The sequence below is a fragment of the Falco peregrinus genome, chromosome 15 (assembly GCF_023634155.1).
Source record: "Falco peregrinus isolate bFalPer1 chromosome 15, bFalPer1.pri, whole genome shotgun sequence".
In the NCBI taxonomy this organism is placed as follows: domain Eukaryota; kingdom Metazoa; phylum Chordata; class Aves; order Falconiformes; family Falconidae; genus Falco; species Falco peregrinus.
This window is the reverse complement of record NC_073735.1, coordinates 5,638,977-5,660,837: the sequence shown is the minus strand read 5'-3', so window position 1 is coordinate 5,660,837 and position 21,861 is coordinate 5,638,977. Positions and strand designations below refer to the sequence as shown.

The 21,861-nt window shown below is 51.1% G+C and overlaps 1 protein-coding gene across 1 annotated transcript in view; it reads right to left on the bottom strand.

The window, feature by feature from the left end:
• KIRREL3 (kirre like nephrin family adhesion molecule 3) overlaps positions 1 to 21,861 on the bottom strand; it is a 340,186-nt gene that overhangs the window by 79,031 nt on the left and 239,294 nt on the right. Inside the window, 2 exon segments of the mRNA XM_055819503.1 lie at positions 17,223 to 17,372; positions 19,109 to 19,258. Coding sequence (XP_055675478.1) covers positions 17,223 to 17,372; positions 19,109 to 19,258 — 300 coding nt within the window.

Sequence of the window (21,861 nt, the reverse complement as noted above, 5' to 3'; positions counted from 1 at the left end):
AAGGATAATTTACCAAAGGCTTGGGCCAGAGACTCTATTATTCATTACCTCCACCAGCCTCTGCTACGCTATTATTTAGGATGATTCAGCCTTCTACTTGGGAGAAGCAAAGCAACAGTCCCCATAAGCCACACCACGCTGCCACGGCCAGAAGTTTGCCTGCCTCAGCTACTTTCTGGATAGCTACAGAGTCAACCCTCGCAGAATCATGCTCCACTCGCCGACAGTTCTGTTTGTGCTGAAAAAAAAAAAAAAAAAAAAGAAAAAAACCACAACCCCCAACCCTCAAACCATCTGATGACTATTTTGTTTGGCCCGTTGCTATTAAAAAAATCCCCAAATTCCTCGTTGCACGATCCTCCCGCATGCTGAGCGCCAGCCTTTGCTTTGGACTTCTTAAGATGCGCTTTAAGTGCGAGCAAGTGTTGGGTTTAGCATTGCTGGGGGAGATTCCCCCCCACTTTTGCTATTGCTCGGAGAAAATTCGTGCCCAGCAATCGTGCGCTGAGCGCTTCCAGCCGGCTCTCGGCGCAGTGCCGGCTCGCAGGCAGAGCCTGCAGCAACGTTATTAAAGCTGGGGGCGGCGGGGAGGGGGTCGCTGCAAACGCTGGTGCTTTGGGTCTTGGCCTGTAGTTTTTTGGCTCGGCACTCCAGGAGCAGGAGGAGGCGGGTGAGTGCGAGGGAGATGCGAATGCAGATTTCACGCAGAGGCAAACCAGAGAAATGGGTTGTTGCCGCTTGCCGTATCTTTGTGCCCAGTCAAGTACCGCAATCAACACCGAGCATTATGGACAAACCCAGAGGCGACTCGGTGGCGGCAAAGAAAGGGAAGCAGATGAAAAAAAACCCCTTGTATTCTTAATTTACTCCAGTTAATTTTAGCCTAATTTGATCACACTGTTCTTCTGTAAATATCGGCCCTTCTTTAATAAGTCAGCATTTGCCACGGAGGCTGCAATTGCAATGTAATCACCTGGTGTATCATAAAAGACTTTCTCTGTTAATTGTTCGGAGGAACCAGAGCTATTCTGCGGCAGGTACGGGATTGCAAAGAGAGATAATTATAACCAGATCTAATTAGTAATTATAACAGACCTCTCCTAGAAATTGTTTTTAACTTAAATATTCCCCCAGTTCTCCTAAACAGACTTCAGTGCTGCTGTCGGGAGTGCAGTGGGTCACACACTGCCATGGTGCTGGGACAAGGAGGGGGTGCCCAGGCTGGCACCCCGACTGCTGGGTCTCCAGTCACCCCAGTAGGTGATGGGGAGCCTCAGCGCAGGTTTCTACGCAAGAGAAGGGAGCAGGGGAAAAATGCAGTGAGGCAGAGCTGAGACAGGAGAGGGTGCTCTCGCTGCAGCAATGGATGCGCGGAGGGAAGCAGGTGTCCTGTGGGGGGGCGGGGCGGGGACTTGTGGGATGAGGGGTCTCGATGCCTCAACCTGCATCCCCAGGGATGCTCTTCCTCCTGGAGTTTGCAACAGCAGCAAAAATCAGAAAAGGTTTAGAGGAGGTGGGAAGAACAGGAGACAGGCTACGCAGAAAGCAGGGAGAGGGGTGCTAATGGCTCTGATTTAATTTTTCAGTCGTGTTAATGGACACGAACCCTCCAAACCTCTCCTGTGATCCAGCTCCTGCCTCTGGGAAAGAGCCCGGGGCTCCTGGCTACCCAGACACACCGCAGCACACCACGGGGGGAGATGCCCAAGTCCAGGGGGGCGAAGGGGCACAGGCACACCCGGGGTCACGATTTTCAAGGCAGGGGGATTGAACTAAATGGTTCCATTCCGGTGGAAGTCTTGCCCAAATCAGTCTTTTTTTTCAGTTCAATTGTTGCAAAATCCTTCACTCCGAAAGGGAAACTATTCAAACCTCTGCACTTTTATTATTCCATCCTTCTTGCTGCCTTTGCACCTTCGAACAGCACTAGGGAGCACAGTGCCTCCGAGTCCTGCCTGAGAAGCTGAGACAGAAAAGCCACAGAGGCAGAAAATGGAGCAGCCCGACCCGTGAACCTGTGCACAGCAATGCTCCAGATCTAACGGGATATTCCTTGTGCCTTTAACCCCTCTCCCAGCTCTCCCAGAGGCACCAGTGAGCGCAGCCAGTGCTCCCTGCCCTCCCTACCCCCCCCCACTGCGGACACCCTCATGCTGCCTGTCGAGGACTGAAGCCCCGATGCCACCCAAAGCGCTTTGGAGGATGGAAGGAGGAGATCCCTTTGCAGTGTGGTCAGGCATGACCTTCCTGCAGATCTGCCCAGATCTTTTCTGGAGCAACCTCAGAAAGCGAGCAGAAAAGTGTCGACCAGCAGGCAACCTCAGTGATGGAGGCGCGGGAGATGTCCCAGCGTGGTCCTTTCTGCAACGCCCAGAGAAGCTAGATGTAATTAAACACAGCCAGCTGAAAGACAGACTGGATAGCCTAAAAGGATTTAATCTCTGAAATCTTGGCTCTAATTACTCGGCCGCACTGATTCTGACCCATATTAGCCTAAGCTGATGCACCATTTTTTAATCTAGTTATTTCTTCCCAAGCAGCGCCGTCTCCGGGGGGCTCGCTTGGGCAGCAGAGTTAGCTCACAGCTGGGTACGGTCTAACTAGGCCAGCACTGCGGGACTTCTTTATGATTATTTTTTTTTTCCCCCTCTGCGTCTCAGTTTCATCCCTGGCAGGGAACACCAGCAGACAGAAACGTGTGCACGACACGCGTGTGGAAACCGCCGCGTGATGAGCAAAAGGGGTTTGGGGCAGGGGCAAGGCCAAGGGGATGCGATGCTGGGACCAGACTGGGACCAGGCTCTGAGCTGGAAGGGGGGCAAGGATGGAGACGTGTGTGCTTCTAGGAGGAAGCTTCCTTGGAGAGACCAGGGAAGGGCTGGGAGAAGGACAGTTGATGGGTCACCTTAGGGTTGCTGCAAAGGATCCCGTGCTGAAGTGGTGCTTTGAAGATCCCTGAGCTGAGCTGCTGGGACCAGGCACCAGCCAGCCGGGCTCCCCATCCCACGGCAAAGCGTGCGGCTGGGAGCGGCTCCTGCATCCCTGCTGCAAGCAGAGGGTTTTCTCGCTCCAGCAGCTCGGTTGCTCCCTTGAACGGGGGGAAGGGGAGTGCATGTTAACAGCGTAAATTGCAAAGCCAAGCACGGAGCCTCATCAATCCCCGACCACCACTGTGTCGAAAGGGATACTAATCCAAGAGCGTGATGCTGATCCGAGCGCTCGGTGCTACTCCAAGCAGTAGCGACGCACATTTTCCTAATCCCGAGCGCCATCCCTGAGAGGAGAGCAAGCCCAGCCGGAGTTATCGCCGCAATTTAGGCTCGTGGCGTGTGGATGGATTGACCCACCAGGTCCATCACGCGCCTGGCCCACAGCGAGATGCGTTCTGCATCCCACCGTGTTATTACCATGGTTCCCACCTCTCTAATCAGGGCTGCTTGCTCCGAGCCGGCGCTGACCTTGATACCTTCCAGTCCAAGGCCCCTCTATGGCAAAGTGATTCAATTAAGCCCCAGTTCACACAGAGTGCTAAAAAAGAAGGGGAGGGGGGAGGAAAACAAAAAGAGCTCAACACCAACACCAACACCCCCCCCCCCCCCCGCCCTCTCGAGAATAATTTTCTTCTATGGATTTTTAAGACCAGCGGCTGGAGAATCGCTTTCTCGTTTTTGTGCTGTCTCTCCAGTCAATAAATAAGAGGGAAATAAAGGATTTCAGAGAAAATAGAATGCAGTCAAAAGGTAAATTGTGGTCTTAAAAGCCCCTAAGAGACTGTCACAGACTTTGAAATGTTTCCTAGTTTGAGACCATTTCTTCCTGACTACATGGTTTCCGCTCCTTTATTTGCATCTCTGGGAAGTAATCTTTAAAACTGATTTTCCCCTGGTTGCATTTCATTGGCAAAGAAACTAAACAGGCTGCTGCATTACAGTAATAACATCAACATTTCAGGCACCTTCGCCTTAATTATTTCTCTGTCTTGCCAACAGAACCAGTTAAACGAGATTTATATTTGGGCAGGGAGGAGGGGGGCCAAGTCGTGTGTGTGGATGGGGAAGATAACCTGGAAAAACCGATTTCTCCCTTGTTATGTGTCACCACCAGCAAAAAAAAAAGTAAAATATAAAAAAAAAATACATGAGGTAAAAGGTTTGGGCCATTTAAGTAATAATAATGTCAGCATTTCACCTGTCTCTTGCTTAATTATCTCCTTCTCTCAGCTCCGCCACCTGAACCAGTTTAGATAAGATTTCAGCACAGATAAGGAGAAGAACCTGTATTCTCTGAAGCAGATAAGCCACATTTTCCAATGGAAAGGAAGAGAATACGGCACTAAAACCTTCCTGCCGTCTACTCCAGATTTATCAACAGCCTCTTAGCAAAAGTCTTGCCACTAAAAGCTTGTGAAGTTTTGCAAAATGCTACCAGATAAGAGAAGAGCACTCGTAGAGAGACTTGAAAGGGAAGCTGGAGGGTGCAAAGGAGCTCGTCAGCATCTACCTCCGGCCAACACACGCTCAAGGTCACCCCAAAAAGCATCAGGGAGGGAGAAGCAGGGGTCTAGCTGAGAGCCGAGAGGTTCTGCATGGGTCTCCTTACCCATGCAAGGTGTCGAAGCTTCTTTCTGAGTTGCTTGTGCTTGACAGACGGCCCCTTCAGGACCTCCTGCTCTGTCCTTTTAGGTCTCCCTCCCTTCCACGACATGCAGGTCCACCTTTGTCCGCCACCCAGGTGCCTCAGAACAAGGCTCGTGTGCCAGGGTGAGCTTGCTAGCAGGTAAAGTCCCCGGTGACCTTGCAGCCAGGGACAGGAGCTAGGCACAGAGAAGGACCCTCGCATCGCTGAGGATGCAGGTCTGGTGAGCTCAGGACCCCTGAGGGTTCATATTTGGGTCCATCCCCGCCGCCAAGTGCTGGATGCCATGTGCCTGCCGCTCGCTGCAGGCGCTTCCAGCTAAAACCTTGCCAAGCCACGTGTTCGCGGCTGCCAACGCGTGCCCAACACACCCGCAGATGGGATGCTCGCCTGTGCGCAAACATTTACAAACACCTTGAGAGACTCGCGAAGACGCAGCAGGTTGCTGGAAGCTGTCCATCCGCAGCAAGGAGGCTCAGCACCACGGAGGGACCATTTGGTTGAGCAGGAGACGCTGCCGTGAGCAGCGAGAGAGACGAGATGCTCTTGGCCGCTCTGCACCGCACGACACCGTTGGTACTCCAGAGGAACATTTTGAAAGTAAAAGAAACAGCTCTCTGGATAAAAAGCTGGGAGTCTCTCCTTCTCTGCACTTGTACTGCAGAGCCTGCTTTTATTACACAATTTCCACCCTTCAGTGGCTCGGATGTTTTGCCTGCACTTCGTCGCTGACCCTCAGGCCATTCCTCAAAACAATATTTGCTCAGTGTTTCGCACATGTGTGGCTTTCTTCTTTTTTTTTTTTTTTTTTTTTTTTTTTAATAAATTCAAGGTGGGTAAAATCTTTCCCTCTGCCTTGATTTCTAACAGGCTGGGGAGTGATGGTGCATGCTTGTGCAAGAAGGTGAGAGAGTAGGAGATGAGGAATGTGCATTTCTGGTCTATGGTGCATGTGCGGGGAGGGCAGAGCCCCCGTTTGCAGGCAGGAGGGAAGGGTGCTCGTACCTGAAGCGCTACCTGCCCGCAGCCAGCCAGATCACAAAGGATGAGAAACTTCCTCCAGGAACTGCCAGCCAGCTCCAGGCTCTCCCTTATCATCCCCAACCTGCCAGCTCTCCAACCTAGGTGAAGCTAATAGGATGCTCCTGCTTCAGACCACAACAGCGGGGGCTGGATTTGGCCCCGTGCCCCCCCCGGCAGAGCTGCCCTGCCGCCTGCCTGTGCTTATAAGCTCCTTCAGCTTCCCCTCGCCTGGCCTTGCCTTCCCACCCTGCCTCGCGTCTGATTATATTGGGTCTGCATGTGTAAGTACAGCCTCCTGCCATCCTAATCATCTAAAGTGGCTATTTGAATAACAGTTGTTGGTGCCTGTAGTTTCCTGTAATTTCCAAAAGGAAACAAATCCATGCAGACTGCAATTTTGTGCCTATGAATTTTGAATGAATATCTCTAAGAGCCTCAATTTCTCTCTCCCTTCCTTCCTCCCCTCCCCTCGCTTGCCTCCCAGACCCAGCTGAGCGAGATGCTGCCACAAAAGGGTCTCTCAACCGAGCTGCTCCTTTCTTTAGGGGGGTGGATGCCAGGCTAGTGAGGCTGGACGCCTCCGAGGAGAGATGCTGGCGTTCAGCAGGCAAGGCAGGGTGCTGCCGGCTCAGGGAGCTGGAGGAGGAAGGTGGCTGGATTGCACCCAACCCACGGGAGACCTGTTCCATGGCAGGAGGAAGGAGGGCATGGAGGTGGGAGCATCTTTCCAGTCTCAGGTGTCGGGATTTTTTCCTGTGTTGCCACCTCCAAACTGAGCTTGGGAGGTCCCTCTCTATCCAGCTCTGCTGGTACCTGCCCTTTAGAGATGCTGCTACTGGCCAAGCTCTTCACCTCCTAACCCAGAGCAGCTGTAAGACATCTCTCCTCCAGACCTGATTTTCACAACAGTGACAGTCCCTATTTATAACCTTCTCCCTTTCAAGTTTCCCCTCCTGTTCTGCTGCGTGCAGTTTTATGACAGTGAGGGTTCTTCTTTTTATGACATTGTTGTTTTTAAAGTGTTTTTATCACCTGGTTTTATTACAAAATTACCGTACAGCACCCCAAGTGCCATAGCAGCGAGGAGGGAGAGCGATTCTGGCAATGCAGCAGCTCTTTCCTGCACAGCTTGCTGCCTTGCTGGGGAAGTGGCTGGGATTTGGTGATGGATGGAGCGCTTGTTATCCAGTATATTTTTATCCATAGATATATAAAGCACTTTGTGATCCCAGTGGATATCAGGCACTATATAAATGTAAATCATTATCATTATCATTAAATACCTTCTGCATCTCTTAAACCTACCAGTTGGAATCAAATACATACGGGGCAGCTGGTATCTGGGCTTTTGCTGGTGAACCAAATACAAGAGGTGTGATTTTTGTCTTTGTTAGCAATTAAACATGGTATCGGGAAAGACTTTTATTTCCCCATTGCAATTTTTCATGCTGCCTCTCATTTGAACGCCGCTTCTCACCTGCTAGGAGAAATCTCTGCAGACCTCCCTAGCTACAACCTGGATGAGGAACAGCCCCCTCAGGTGCGCCGATGCTCCCCCGATGATTTGCACCCATCACATGGGTTGTGACGTTGGTGCCCGCTGCATCGCCATGAGTTAAGGAGGGTAAGAGGATCCCTCATGCGCTGCTGGGTCACAGGGAGGAGAGCTCAGTTCCTACGTGATTTATGACGCAGAGGAGAATATAGACACTTATCTCCAAAACTATGACTCTACAGCATTTCTCCTTGGCCGCTGCCCAAGCCCTGAAATAACTGACTGCACAAAACCTCTCGGATGTTGTCCCCATAACGGCAGCGAGCGCAGGGTACAAGGCAGATCAACTTTATAACCCAAACTTTCCTATTTGTTTCACTCCGTCCCTTTTCCCATTCCTTAAGGGAGGGATCTGAGCCTGAAGGACTCACTCAAGGTGGCACGCGCAGGCTTTGGCAGCACAGAGACGAACCTGGGACTTGTGTGTTTCCATCCAGGATAGAACTCACTGGATTCCCTTTCTGCCCATCCAGCCGGGAGCACAAGCCAAGCAGGCAGCATGCTGGGTGCCCCCTTCCCCAGGCTTCCTAAGCCTGTATTTTGTCACTAAAGCCCCCCATCTTCCTGCCCGCACCGCCAGCAAAGCCACCTGGCTGCCAGCTCCATCCCATGGGAATCCATCCTCAGCGCGACGATGCCAGTTTCTGCTCTTCCCAAACCCCACTCAGCAGGAGCCTCAGAAATACCCATAGTTTCTTGAGTCATCGCCGGAGCTGCACCGATGCCCCGAGAGAAGGATTAACCCTATGGAAGCAGCCGCTGGAGTGGGGGGCAGCAGGAGGTGGATGCTGCGGTGGTGAGGACCCCAGAAGCCACGTGCCTGGGAGTCAGGAGCCAAGTCCCAGCTGAAAGGCACCAATGTCAGGGAAGGATGCTCCACTGGCGTTTCCCAACAGAAGATGACAGGTTACACTCGGTGCTGTGATGAATGGCATGTCCTGGTCCTGGGGGCTGGGGGCTGGCTGTCCCGAGCACCCACGGGGCTGGTAATCACCAATATTTCATCTCCCCTTGTCATGACAAGCAGAAGGGATGCAGCTGAAAACCTCTGTGCCACGGGTCTGAGCTCTGGCCTTTAATCTACATCCCTATGAACCTGCAAGCAGTGTCTTGCAAAGCTTTTGCAATAGTTAAAGGAACAAGGTTTTTCCTAATTCCTGATGCCACCCCCCCCCTCCCCCCCTTTTTTTTTTCCTATTTTCCCTAGCCTCTCGTAAGTTGCAGCCTCCTGCTGCCCAGGGGAAATCTTCCATTTAGCTACATTTTCCTTTCTTATTTCATGCTGTAATGGAGATTCATCATAGGTGTTAAATCCATAATTTGCCATGAAACCCTTTTCTCTCTCGGCGGAGGTCAGAGTTGAGCATGTTAGAGCAACCCGAGAGCGCAGCTTCATGCCTGTCCCCCGGGGAGGGGGGAAACCTCAGCCTAATTCCCAGGACTGGGAAGGATGCTGGAGAGGAGTCTCGGATGGGTCACCCAATGCCGTGTCCACGCTTGCCACCTAAAGTGATCCCTCATTTGTGATCTATCCCTAAAGCGATCCCTTTAGGCACTGTGCCTTTACTGCAGTGTCTGGGGTAGTGCCTCCTGCACCCCGCCGCAGCTCAGCACCCACATCACCGCCCAGTACCACAAAACCAAGCCCCTACCTTTTTTTTTGTATGGAAGCACCCATCTCACCGCAGCTTCCAACACCAGCCTCGGCAGGGACTGCTTGGAGCCTGCAGCCAAAACTCTTTGCACAGCCCAGTAAGGAAGCACTGACCCAAGGCTGCTGTCATCCCAAACAAACTTCACATGTCCGCAGGGTCTACTCCTGATTTGAGCATGCCAGGCACCTTTTAACGTCAAAAAAGAGTAACAGCCCCTTCCAGCGGGCCACTTGTCCAACTCTGCCTTGGCATGAGATGAATATCCTGGCGCAGGGGTGGTTATTCCCCCATCAGTTACAAAGGACACCCACAGGTCAGTTGTTAAGATGCAGTTTTGAAGCCCAAGTTGAGCTCAAAGGAATGCCCCATCCCCACCCCCATCCCCCCATCAGGTGGGCAGCCGACACCCGGCGGGGGCATCGAAAGCAAACGCCACTCGGACACGCCAGGAGCAGGCAGCACTGCGAGGGGTTTGGATCAAGGAGTGAAATTCATCACAGGGCTCCCCAGTGACCTGGGAAGGATGCTGGCTGAGCTGGGAGTGGTGCTGGGAAGCCTGGACTCCATCACGGCCCGCACGGCAGCTCAGGAACGTGCTCAGCGGGGGCGCACGGCTGGGCAGCGCTTAAAGGAGGGGGGGAGGGGGGGGGGGCAAATGCAAGATGTACAAAAAGCAACCCAGGACAGGGCTGGCAAAGCTCTCAGACCCAAGAAACCTCATCCCTCCAGGCTGGCTGGGCAGCTCCCAGCAGGAACAGCTCAACAGCCGCTTTATCCACCCTCTCCCCAAGCACTGCGGCTGCCCCTGCCCCCGCGGAGCCTGGCGCTCATTTTTCATTTGGGGGTGATCGATAGGAAAGCGGGGGCTGTCGCTCAGGTGATGACATGCTTCGAGGGCCTCATTCTTCTCTGCCAGCTGACGAGGGGAGAGGGAGTCAATACTTCTGGCAGGTCACTAACAACCCACCAAGTCCCCAGCGGTGACGGATCCCCTGGCCGAGCGCAGCCCTGACGCACGGCGCTGCAACCGTTATCGCATCTGTGTGTGCATGCCGGCAAGGCACTAAAGGAGCTGCTGCGTGCAGGTTTAATGCAGATACAGAGGAGCGCGGGTAGCATGCAGACGGGGGAGTTTTGTCTTGATTGGCAAGAGGGAGAAACGCGTATAGGCGTGCAAAGCAGAGAGACACGTGCGCGGGGTTTGTTTATGTGATGCAGAATGCAAGGTGTCAGCCAGCCAAAAGGGCATAAAGCAGAATAATCTCCCCTGTCCACAGGCGTTGCGTGGAGCAGGAGCCGTTCGATGCAGTATATGATGCAAAGGCTCAAGTGATGCAGCGGGAGCGCTGGCTCCCAGGTGCCTTACGTGAACTGGGGAGGATTTGGAGGGCAAGACGCAGAGGTTTGTGCCCGGAGCGGGAGGCAGCACAGACACAGCAGTACAAGTGATGGGCGCAGTGGTACGGAGGGATTTGGATGCGCGGCAAGCACCCCCCCATCATTCCATGGCAACTTTCCAGCCACCACAGCCGTGGTGCAATAGCTCACGGCCCCCGTGCGAGGGGCAGGGGGGTGGGCAGAGCCAGCAGGAAGGGCTGGAAAGGGGCAAAGGGATGCAGCCACCATCACATCTGAAAGGATGACGGAGAACCGGGAAGGCTTTTTTATCAGCTCTATGTGCTTTGCATCCATCAGTTCGGTACAGACCGGCAGGCTCTGCCTAGAGGAGCCAAACGCTTTGTGTTCGATAAAGACACGGGTCAGGCCCTCCCTGCATCGAGACAAGGAATCGCAGATGGGTGCACGCACCCTAACATTAATCATCTCTAACCGCGTCTCTTCCTATTTACTTTGTGGTCCTTCAGTCTTCAGCATTCAGGTAGGAACGCTGTTGCAGCTCTGAGGATACAACAAGGTGAAGTTTGATGGGAGAGGTGGTACCTGCTGGTAGACCAAGCGATGCAGTTCCAAGGGAACCGCTGGGCTTCCAGGGACACAAATCTCCCTCCAGTATTCAAGCCTGGCTCTGTGGCACCGACGACTAGCCATTAATTTATGTTCAGAACAAGAGAAGTCTGGCGGTGTCACCTAACCCCGGGGCTCGGAGCTTTAAGAAAACACAAATTTTCCAAGACTGCTCATAAAATGGTGTGAGCTGGTAACACCGGAGCAGGCTTTGAGGGAGCAGAGGCAGTGTTTGCTTAGGACTGATGAACCCCTCCCTGTGCAATTAAACACCAGCTACTGCTCAGATACAGCCCTGTCCTGTGGGAAGGAATATTTTTATATTTTTTAATGCATTTGATTAAAAAAAAAAAATATTTTTTAAAAAATTTTTCGGTCATGCAGTGGTGTGTTAACTATGCCTATTGGACTGGGACAGGCGTTATGCCCAGCAGGGTGCTGTTACAAGCAGCGTGCAAACTGGGCTGGGTTTGCCAAAGCTCCAGCTTTCCCAGTGGGAGACTCCCTCCTGGATCCTCAGGGAAGGGGCTTTTTGCATTTCGCAGTGACCAGGCACACAGAGCTACTCCCTGTCGTAACAGCTCTACTGACCGCATGGCAAAAGCCGCAGCACGGCGGCGGGTGTATCTGTCATCGGAAAGAGTTTGCTTTCTTAGCTTTCCCCTCCCCGTATCTGCGTGATTGGAAAGTCGTTAATTATTCAGCAAGGAGGCTGGGGGGGCACGTCCCGTACAGTGTTTCACCCCAGCACCATCCAGCCAGTCCTTAACGGGGTGGTGGACGAACCAATTTTGCTCGCCTCCTTCAAAGCAAGGAGAGCAGAGCACACGTGGCCGCCGCCTTGCCCTCCTCCTCCAGACCGGCTGGGTGCAAACCCCTCCGAAATGTGGGGAGACTTCCCGCTTCCCAACATCCCAGTGAAACCCAGCTTGGGAGGACCCATCTCTGGAGCTTTTCAGCAGACGATACGTCTCTTTGATCTGTTTTTCCAGCGATAGACTGCACAGGGCAGAGGTTGCCCTGATTCTGTACAGCACCCAGCACCTCCAGGACCCTGGGTTTGCCTGGCTGGGTACGGTCCAGCCACGGAAAACCCTTCCCACGCCGGGAGCCACAGAGGGATGCGAGCAAGGGAACCCGTCCACCTTGTGCTATCAAAAGGAGCCGGCTCAGAGTGCTGCAAACTTAAGCTACTCAGACACGACATCAAATATTTAGGTTATTTGGGATTTGGGCTCGATTGTTTGATGTTTCTGTTTCACTCCCAGTAGAGCCGGTTGCTATTTTGCCACTGAAAATATTCCCAGCAGAAAAAGCAGCTTTGTGAAGCCCCAAACTTTTTCAAGGAGAAGAGACTGGAAGAAAACAGTCATGTTTCTGTCGCCTCTTTTCTCGTTTGGAACTGGCATCCTGACCTGCTGGTTTTAGGCTGAATTTTGCATTCCAAGAATTGAATTATGTTAAAAAAACTATGGAAAAATACTTGAGATGGTTCCAAGCTGAACCGTTTCTGGATTTGAATCATCACCTGGTCCCCATTTTCTCACTGCGGCTCAGCACCATGAACAAGTCCTGAAAAATGGCCTTTCCCAAGCCGTAGCCTCTTTATTTTCGATCAAACCCCGCTAAAGAGCAGGAAAGCTGGGAAAAGCAGATATCTCAAGCTGCCAGCAATCATTTTGGTAATGGAAATAGCTTACTCTGCTCTGCAGGGGAGGACTGGAAAGTCTCAGCTAGAGAGAGACGATTGGAATAAAATAAAAAATAAAATAAAAAGAGGAAAAGGGTTGTGATTGAACATAAAGGCGCTTGACACCCGGGTGACCCTCCTCTTCTCCTGTCCCTGGCTTGTGCCATCTGAAAAGACAGGAGCTCTCACTTCAAATTAACTTAATCTGTAGCGTTAAATAATTCATGTTGATTTAAGAAAGCTTTATTTCTAATGGGACACACATGATTTCAGAGTTAATATTAGAAGAGGCTGTGGAGGGGGAGGAGACAGGGAATTAGACTATAAAAGGTGCATGTACAAGTTAATTGCCTATCAATTATTCACCTTAAGTCTCTGGAAGTAGTTCCTCTGCCTCCCTCCTCCAACCCCCATGGTCCCCTTTTTCTGGTTGTCACCAGCACCCCTCTGGGACCAACCCCTTCCCTGCGCCGAGGTGTAGAGCCGCTTGCGGGGACAGCGCTGGTGGCTCCCCTCTCGTGCTGGGGAGGACCACGGACCAGCCTAGCCTCGGGATGCTCCTGCCGGGATGCCAGCGATGGAGAAGCCACCACGCTGCCATCCAGCTTCCCCAGCCATCCACTGGGGAATGACCTGGATTCCTCCCAGATGGATGCCAGGAGTGACCTGGATTCCTCCCAGCACCGCAGGTCCTGCCTACCCCTGGCCATGGCAAACCAAAGGCTTGGGAATGCCGCCGCTGGATCGGCGCAGCGAGCCAGTGCCCCCCATCCTCCCCTCCTCTCCCTCCTGGGGAAGCCAATTCTCTCTTCAAAGTTTCTCCTCGCTCGGCTGCCTTTGAGATCTGGGAACTCAGCACTAATTAACGTGTCTGCAAATCCCCGCTCGGCTGGCGGGGCCTCGAATTCATGCGCGGTCCCTCGCGTGCAGATGGATCCACGAGCTAGCCCTCTGGCTCCTTAAACTACACGGCTGGCAGATGCATATTTTAACAACACACATCTGTTGGCTATATAATCTCTTGTATTTGCCCTCCCTGCTCTGAGCTTTGATGGAAGACCGGAGGGAACTCTCCAGTGGTTACAGCCAAAGTGTTTGCTTTGCAATTTTGCTCCATCGCTGTCTGATTTTATTTTTAAATTTCTCCAAGTCCTAATCAGGCTCTTGCTCTATTTAATTAATACCCTGGCTTAGCTAAATAGATCATAAATGAAGAAGCCCTGCCATTAAAGATGTACCAGGTAGCAAACAGCCCTCTGGTGGCTTCCCAAAGCCTGCCTGGCTTGGGCTCCCCTGCCCCACCGCTGCCCTGACGTCCTTCGCCTGCAGAAAACGTGGATGCCTCTGCATCTCCCCACCCCACCTCAACGGCTTCATCAGCCGCTGCCTTCCCTGCTGGGGCAGGTGTTCCTGGGAGAGCAGAGGCTCATTCCCCGGACAATTTGGGCAGCGGTAGGAAGGAAGGTGAGGGAGACCTGGAGGGAGGGGGGCTCCATCGGTTCTGGGGTGGGTTAGCTGCGTTCCCCAGCAATATTTGTCCCAGCGACTCTACAAATAAAAGACTTTCCCCAATGCTGATGACACTAATAGGCTCATCTGTTTGAAAGTTTGGACTTCCAAGGCTATGGAATGATCTGTTCCACTACATTTAACCATGTAGATTTAAAAACAATGTGACAAAACCTTAAATATTTAATTAAAATATGGTGTAGATCTGCATCTGAGCAGGGAAGTAGGAGGCATCATCCCCACAGAGCTGTTGTCAGACATGAATGACAGCGATTGGAAACCCGAGCTGGGAGGCATTAGGGGATTTCTTGATACCAAAGAAGTGGAAAAGCTGGCAAGAACGGACAAGGCAGTGCCGACGCATGCAAAAAACCACCAGGCGACAAGGTTTTCCAGAGACAAGGCCGGGGTGTGACAGAGCGGGATGGGGTTCCCCAGAACCACCTCCAGCATCCCTGGCTGGCTGATGAGCCCCTCGAGTTGTTGGCAAAGCCAGCAGCAAACGACGGGCTCCCAGCCACCAGAGCCTCCCAGCTCTGCTCTAGCCGTGACAAATCTTTTCCCCGAGAGCTGCCAGGTTTGCCCACGGATCCGGGGCCGGCTCAGGGATCCTCTCCTGCCTAGGTGACGCTGGGCAGCCTGGGATGAAGGAATGCCCCAAGAGCATCTTCTTCCAATGAGGCAGCTCAGGCAGCCTGTCACATCCCTTCCTAACCCAGCGAGAGACCTGACGTTTGGGAGACCCCACTGTCTGGGAGACCCCAAAAATCTGGGAGACCCAAAAATCTGGGAGACCCAACAATTTGAGCTGCTTAGCTCACGCCTAAAGCAGGCTCATCGAGTTGTCAGGCACTGGATCTGACGAGGAGAACTCCGCACAGCTGGTGGCATTACACATCTGTAACCACTGAACACGTCGCTCCCTTTTCCCGTACAAACTGCCTAACGCACAGCAAGCTTAGCTCGACGTCCCGCACGCTGTAACCGGCTGTCAGCAGCCCACGCTGGCTCTTAACACACGAGGTGTTGGAGGCATCTACTCTTCGTGTGCCATTCCTGTTCCCTGGGGTTGGAGGCATCTACTCTTCGTGTGCCATTCCTGTTCCCTGGGATTGGAGGTATCTACTCTTTGTTGCGCCATTTCTATTCCCTGGGGTTGGAGGCATCTACTCTTCGTGTGCCATTTCTATTCCCTGGCTAAATCGCGGCACAGAGCAGCCGTGCCAACGCCTGCCGCAAGCGTTGCAGCAGGACTCCGCATCCCGCTGCAAAGGCACGAAGGCGCCAGCTGGTGACCACTAACGACCCTCCAGCCCCTTGCCCAGGGTGGGGATTATCACTCCCACCTCCCCAGCCAGCCTTAAATTTCCCCAGAACATCTGCATAAATACATTTAAAGTGAAAGATGGGCTTCTGACGGCTTGCCAAGCCCCATCTTTTTACTGATCGGGCTTAAGTTGAACATGCTATAACTTTAATTTTCTTAAAAGGAAATGTAAGTTGCTGAACAACTTAGGTAAATGTACCAATTAGCAGCTACCAAGTATATTCACATAAACATTAACTACCATCTATTCAACACATTCCACAACCCCAAAGATAATAATGATTTCCTTTTGATCCATAAAAACATCTCTCTGCTCAATCAACGCTTCGCGGCAGCTCTGAGCTCTGACGTACGCCCGAGCGCTCTGGGACTAAATTAGTTTGGAAATCTTTAGCTCTAATTAAATAACATTATTTCTTTTGTCTGGCTCCAGCGACGTATTCTGCCTTCGCAACAGAAGGAGAGAGCCCAAGCGAAGGAGGGGAAGGGATACAGCTTGCAGAGGTTGTTGGTGCAAGCAAAAGCCCCCCCGACAGCTGCGTTCTGCGTTCCGATTCATTTGCAGGTGCCTTTCATGTACGGGCACATGGCAGAGCGCTGAGCTGCCGAGAAGGGTTGATTGAGCAGAAGGATGGATCAAAAGAAAATCATCATTATCTTCGGGGTCAAGTGAAGGAAGAGAAGGCAGTGGCTGAAGTTTGGGGGTAGGGTACTTGGTAGGGTTGCAGAGAGGGAAAACCAAGCACAGGGGAAATTACAAACTAGAAATTAGGACACATTTTCCCGGTGACGCGCGGACTCTCCCGAAGTGCACCTTCAACCAGAACTAGGACCTTAATTCCATTTTTTTGGCTGCTTCAGACTGATTAGTGTTCACCTAAACACTCTTGGTTTCATCTTTTTTAATGACTAAGGTCCCTGGAAATTAACAAGGTAAAAATAACCAAGGGGAAAAAAAAATACAACAAGGGGAAAAAAAATAGCCAAAGTTCAATTTAAACCAATGTAAATATGTAAACAGTTTCACTTTGGGGGTTGAATAATCAGGATGTATCTGGGAGCAGCACAGCCTGGATTTTCTCCAAGGTTTTCAAGAAAAATAGTTTTTTTATTAACTTCTCTGAGGCCACATTCATTCTGGAAAGTCTCACCAACACCACCTGAACTCCTGATAAGCACTCACAACTGCTTTGCCAGCCTGCCAACAAAGCCTTCGCCAACAAAGCATCACTCTCCCACCTAGTACCCCAAAAAAGGTCTTGACAAGATGTTGGGAGTCATCTCCCGTTTGCAATCCCATGCTTGGGAGTCATCTCCCGTTTGCAATCCCACGCAACACACTCCTGTGCTGCCCATGGGAAAGATGAATTACTGACAAACACACGATGAGAAAACGTACGTATGAAAATAGATGGTATGAAGATAGTTTTAAAACTACTAGTATTAAAGCCTTTCCTCAAGCCTTGAATTTCAAAAATTAAAGCAGTTTTCTCAAGGTTCCTCCTCCTGCTCCTGCCGCAAAGCAGCGCCGCAGCAAGGGCAACGCTTACCACACTGATGGCACCGACGCTCCTCATATCCTTAAATTTACGCACATACACTCCTGAATTGGCGCGTGTATTTGTAGAGCTGAAGTCCCAAACATTTTGTGCCTGCGTTACCCCAGAATTGCCGCACTCCCTAAGCGCCTACCTTTGCTACTGCCCTCAGGATGCAGACGCACCCCCGTGGTGCTCACGACAGATTCGTTTCCAGTCCTCTTGATTTAGCCACAAACCCTTTTGTCAAAAAGCCACTCAGTGGGACCGCCAGGACAAAAAAATTCCCCAACCCCCTCCAAGATGAGGAGGAGCTGGGACTTACCGAGAACAGTCAGCCGGGCAGGTCTGGATCGGATGGCCGCTTGGATGGCCTGACATTCATAGACGGCGTCATCTTGGAGATCAGCTCTCAGGATTTTCAAGTGATGCTGTCCGGACAGATGGTCTCCTACGACCAGATAGCGTGGATAACCTGCAGGAGGCAAAGCAGGGGGTGAGGAGGCAGCTGATGAGCCCAAGGATGACGAGCACACAGCCCAGAGCCCCTGATACCCCGCAGCAAAGAGCCAGGGGCCAGGCAGCTCCTTCCCCTCCTTGGCAGCCAGCCCAAGAAGAGAGATGGAGAGGCCTCCCAAATCCGGGAAAGAGACTGCAGGTTTTGCTCTAACAGTTCAAAACAGAAGTGCTGATGAAGGAGCATCAATGGCAATCCCTAGGGAAAGGGATGAGCCTTTCCACCAGGAAACCCACGTCACCTCTGGCTCCTGATTCCCTGAACTCCTTAAGCTGTGCATGCGCTTGTGGTGAAACACTGGGACACTTCCACTATTAGGGTGGCTGGGTGGGGGTCTGAAGGGAGCCTGACAGCCCTGGTCAGCCTGCCCCGTGTTGTGAGACACCTGAAGCACCACGGGAGGACGGCTGCCATCACCCCATCCGTCCCTGTGCCGGTGATTAATGCGCTGTGTTAACGCAGGCAGCCTGGCATGCTCTCGTGTTTTTGTTGTTTTGCAAGCTCTCAGCAGCAGGATTTGCTCTCCTGAACCGCAAGAAATACAAATGATGGGTTTGTTTGTATTTAGCTAATTAGATGACTGGCTGAGCTGGTATCATATGAGCTGGCAGTTCCTCTGGCTTAAAGCAGCCCCAGCACCGTTAATTGTGGAAGTCGTTCACATCAGCTACATACTTCAGTGGAGCTGTTGTTACCCGTTCATGTTGCAAGGTCTTGTATGGAAAGCTCAGCTCTCTAATATACGTAAAAGTTGTGGCACAGAGCTTTGAAAAACAGTTGAAGAGGGGACTGCTCAGTCAGGCAAGTCTGAGAGATGCGTAATTATATGTATTAAAAAAAAAAAAAAAAAAAAGAAAGAAAAGAAAATGCAGGCATTGCACTCTGGAGGTCCCTGGAGACCAAGAAACACAAACCCTCCCCTGGCTTCTGAATGTCACTGTTTGACTTGGAGAAAAACCCTCTCGGGTCTCCCGTGCTCTGCAGAAGTCGAGCTGTGGCAACGTCACATGCGTACAGCCTCCGCTGCCCTCTCGGCTTTCCAGCCAACGCTCTCCCTCAGTCGTGTGAAATATTTCACTAAAAAAAAAATAATCACTATGTCCCAGCAAAATATATAGAATAAAATGTAGAACCTCTCCACTACTGTTCCAGAACCTTCGGCAGCTGCAATAAACCCTCAATCACAATGCAGGCGTGGGATTAAGCAACGAGAAGTCTGGGGAATTTTATTACCAAACCAGAACTTGCCAAAAGTACAGCTTAAGGAAGCCACAAGTGCTTGTGGGCTCCTCTGGACTGCCATAAACACATTTATTCAAAGCAAACAGAGACTTTCTTGGTTTGGGTTTTTTTTTTTGTGGAGAATGTCAAAACAGGCACTTTCAATGTTTACAAAACATTTCAGTCTGTGTTTTGGAAACATGAGGTTTGTTTCCAAAAGTCAACTGAAAACCAAAGTCAGGCTTTCCAAAGGGTCAGGTCACACCTGTGGGAAATCAACCGTTTTGTTTCAAGTCAGAGTAAAAGAAGTTTTTGTTTATTCCGGGTTTTAACAACTATGTTTGAATTGGCTGGAAGGATTTGTAGTTGAAATGAAAACACTCATTAGTCTTAAAATAAATATTGTAGGTGCCCCTGCAGTGCTGGGCAGGGAGAGCTCCGGTTTTCCAGGTTTAGGTAGGGTCAAGACTTACTTGAGAGATCCCGTCCGACTCCCAGGGCGAGCCCGTCTTTGATCCACAGCACAATGCCATTGTACTCGGGGATGGCACAGAGCAGCGTCACGGGCTGCCCGGCGATCACCACCTGGTCCTGGGGCTGCTGCGTGAAGGACGAGGCTTGACCTGGAGCAGGGAAGGAGAGAGGAAGAGGAAGAGGAGGCTGTCACTGCTCCGGTGCTTCCCCATGCAATGCAGCGCCTTTGGGATGCACCAGCCCGAGATGCTCCTGCCGTGGTGCAAACCCGAGGCTGAATTCTGCAGCGATTCATTAAGTGACTACTTATGGCTCCTTCATACACTTAAAAATTTGCAGTGTTTTTCCTTCCTGGGGAAAAGAAAATGATACAGCAAAGAGGTGCCAGGGTTTCCTCTTACTGTTTTCTTCCAAATTGTGCTGCCAGTGTTTTAGCCATCACGACCAAGGCAGCAATATTTAATATTACACCTGCTACCCCTAAAGGTCCTCTGCTTCTGAGTCCCGCTCCCACCTCACGTGCTCTCTGGAATCAGGATGCATAGGTAGGAACCTGCTAGAAAACAGGCAGGAGAACTGCCTGCTGCCGGCCCCTCTCCTTCCAGAGTGTAACCTACTTGTATTTGCTGCAAGCATCACACACACGCCCGGAGATGAAAGGAAGTGACAGCCCTGCACTGTTTTTGGGGTTTTTTTTGTTGTTTTTTTTTTTTTTTCCTAAAGTTTCACTCTTCAAACTTCCAAACTATCCAACCTTGATGAGCCAAGCCCTTAAGCATGGCAGCTGACACAGGTGGACCAAATGTGATGGGCTATCATCTCCCTTCCCACCCTTCCCCACCCTGAACGCTGCAAGACCACCCCAAAGCCCTGGGGTCAGCTCCTGCCACCCTGAGATGGCTCACACCTGAGGTGTGAGATGAAACTTCTCATTTTCAACAGAAAGCGCTCAGCCTTTCACGGCAGAGTTTGCTAAGTGCTGGCATGACGTTTTATTTTCACTCTTTGAAACGCATCATCGTCCCTTGGCTTTGCCATGATAGGAAAACATCCAAAGTGTTAAATGCTTCTGGGTTTTTTGGGTTTTTTTGTGGGTTTTTTTTGTTGGTGGTGGTTTGTTTGTTTTTTTCTTTCCAAAAAGAGTGCTCTGCTTTTCAGTCTGGGAAGATGAGGATCTGGGATGCTCATGCAACACATCCCTGCGGTTCAATGGTGCCGGTTTGCTCCCTCCTCTTGATCTGAGCATGTAAATAATAAAAGGAAGAACAAACAGTGACACAGCCCCCCGAACGTCAATATTCCTCCAGGATATCTTAGAGATGGCTTGCTCCATCCCAAGCTAGCCATACATGTAGTGCCACAGGCTAACGCTGGAAGGTCCTAAATGTAAAGCCCCCCAGGCTGACCCACTGACAGCTGGACCCCTTGTGAGCGTGGTCTTTCATGTGAGTTATTTGCAGGGCATCTGAAGGGCGCTATCGCTTCGGAGCCCTTAAAATCCTACTCTTACTCGGGATAGAGGAGAGATCCAGGAAAGAGAGAAGTTGGGAGGGAGGCAGAATGGCTGGATTGCGACCGGCTGCGTTAGCTGATGGGTTCGAAGGATCAGAAGCCTCGCTGTGTGTGAATTATCGTCCTGCCACAGCCACAGAATTAACAACCCACACCCCTCAGCCGAACATCACTTCAAGACACGGAATCGTACTGCGCTGAAGAAAAAAAAAAAAGTTTCTCTTTAAAATCCATTTGTTAAACCAGGACAGTCTCCACGTGAACCGCCCTAAATCAATTCAATCCTAATTTACATTAATTCAATTTAATCACTGGCTGATGATTAATCCTAAACCAAGGTTAAATAGGACACAAGTTCCCACAACTAAACTTGTTTCCAAACGAGTCGTTGGACCGTGCCCACAGGGCAAAGCTACAAAGCTCAACGCACACATAAACCAACATACATCCCCGTGTGAGCGTTTAGATTTCAATTTCATTTATCGTAGCTTAACTTAAACTTGCTCTTCGCCAGCTGAAGATGCATGGGGGAGAGCAGAGTGATCCTTTCTAGATTTCTCCCAGTTCAAAAAGCCCTGCTGAAATTGTCACCCATCTCCCCGCAGCACCCAGGAGCACCTCCAGCATCCCATTCACAGGTATTTCGAAGGTCCCAGCTCTCCCAGCACCCACACGTTTGCAAGGAAATTTGATTTTCATCATGGGTGCTCCAAAAGCCCACAGTGGTGGCTCTTGGTGCGGTGCTCCATGCACAACGGGACAGGTTTATCCCAAGAAGATTCCAGCTCCTTCTGCTGGGAGATCCTTGCTGGAAGTCACGGTGGCCTCCAATACCAGCAGAAACCCTTGCTGTGCTGAATTAAGATTGAGAAAATTGATTTCAAAGGGAATATTAATCAGCTCTGTATTCTATTTGGACTCATAAAGGACAAGCGCTACTAGGATACGAGGGAAAAGCGGGGATGAGAGAGAAAATTAGGAGAGAAAGCAGAAAAAAGTGAGCATTTTGCTTTGCTGTTTTGTGGTTTGGTTTTTCTATATATTATTATTTTTTTTTCCCACTGGCTAACTATGTTTTCCCATCTCTTTCCATAATCTTGACAATTCTCAAGGCAAGCCAGGCAAGCGGGGACAGGGCTGGAACGCGGCAATAACCCAAAAAGATTGTTTTATCAGTGACAACTATCAGCTTGTCAGCTGGGAGCTGCGAGCGTCCTAATGAGAAAGCAGAAGCACGAAG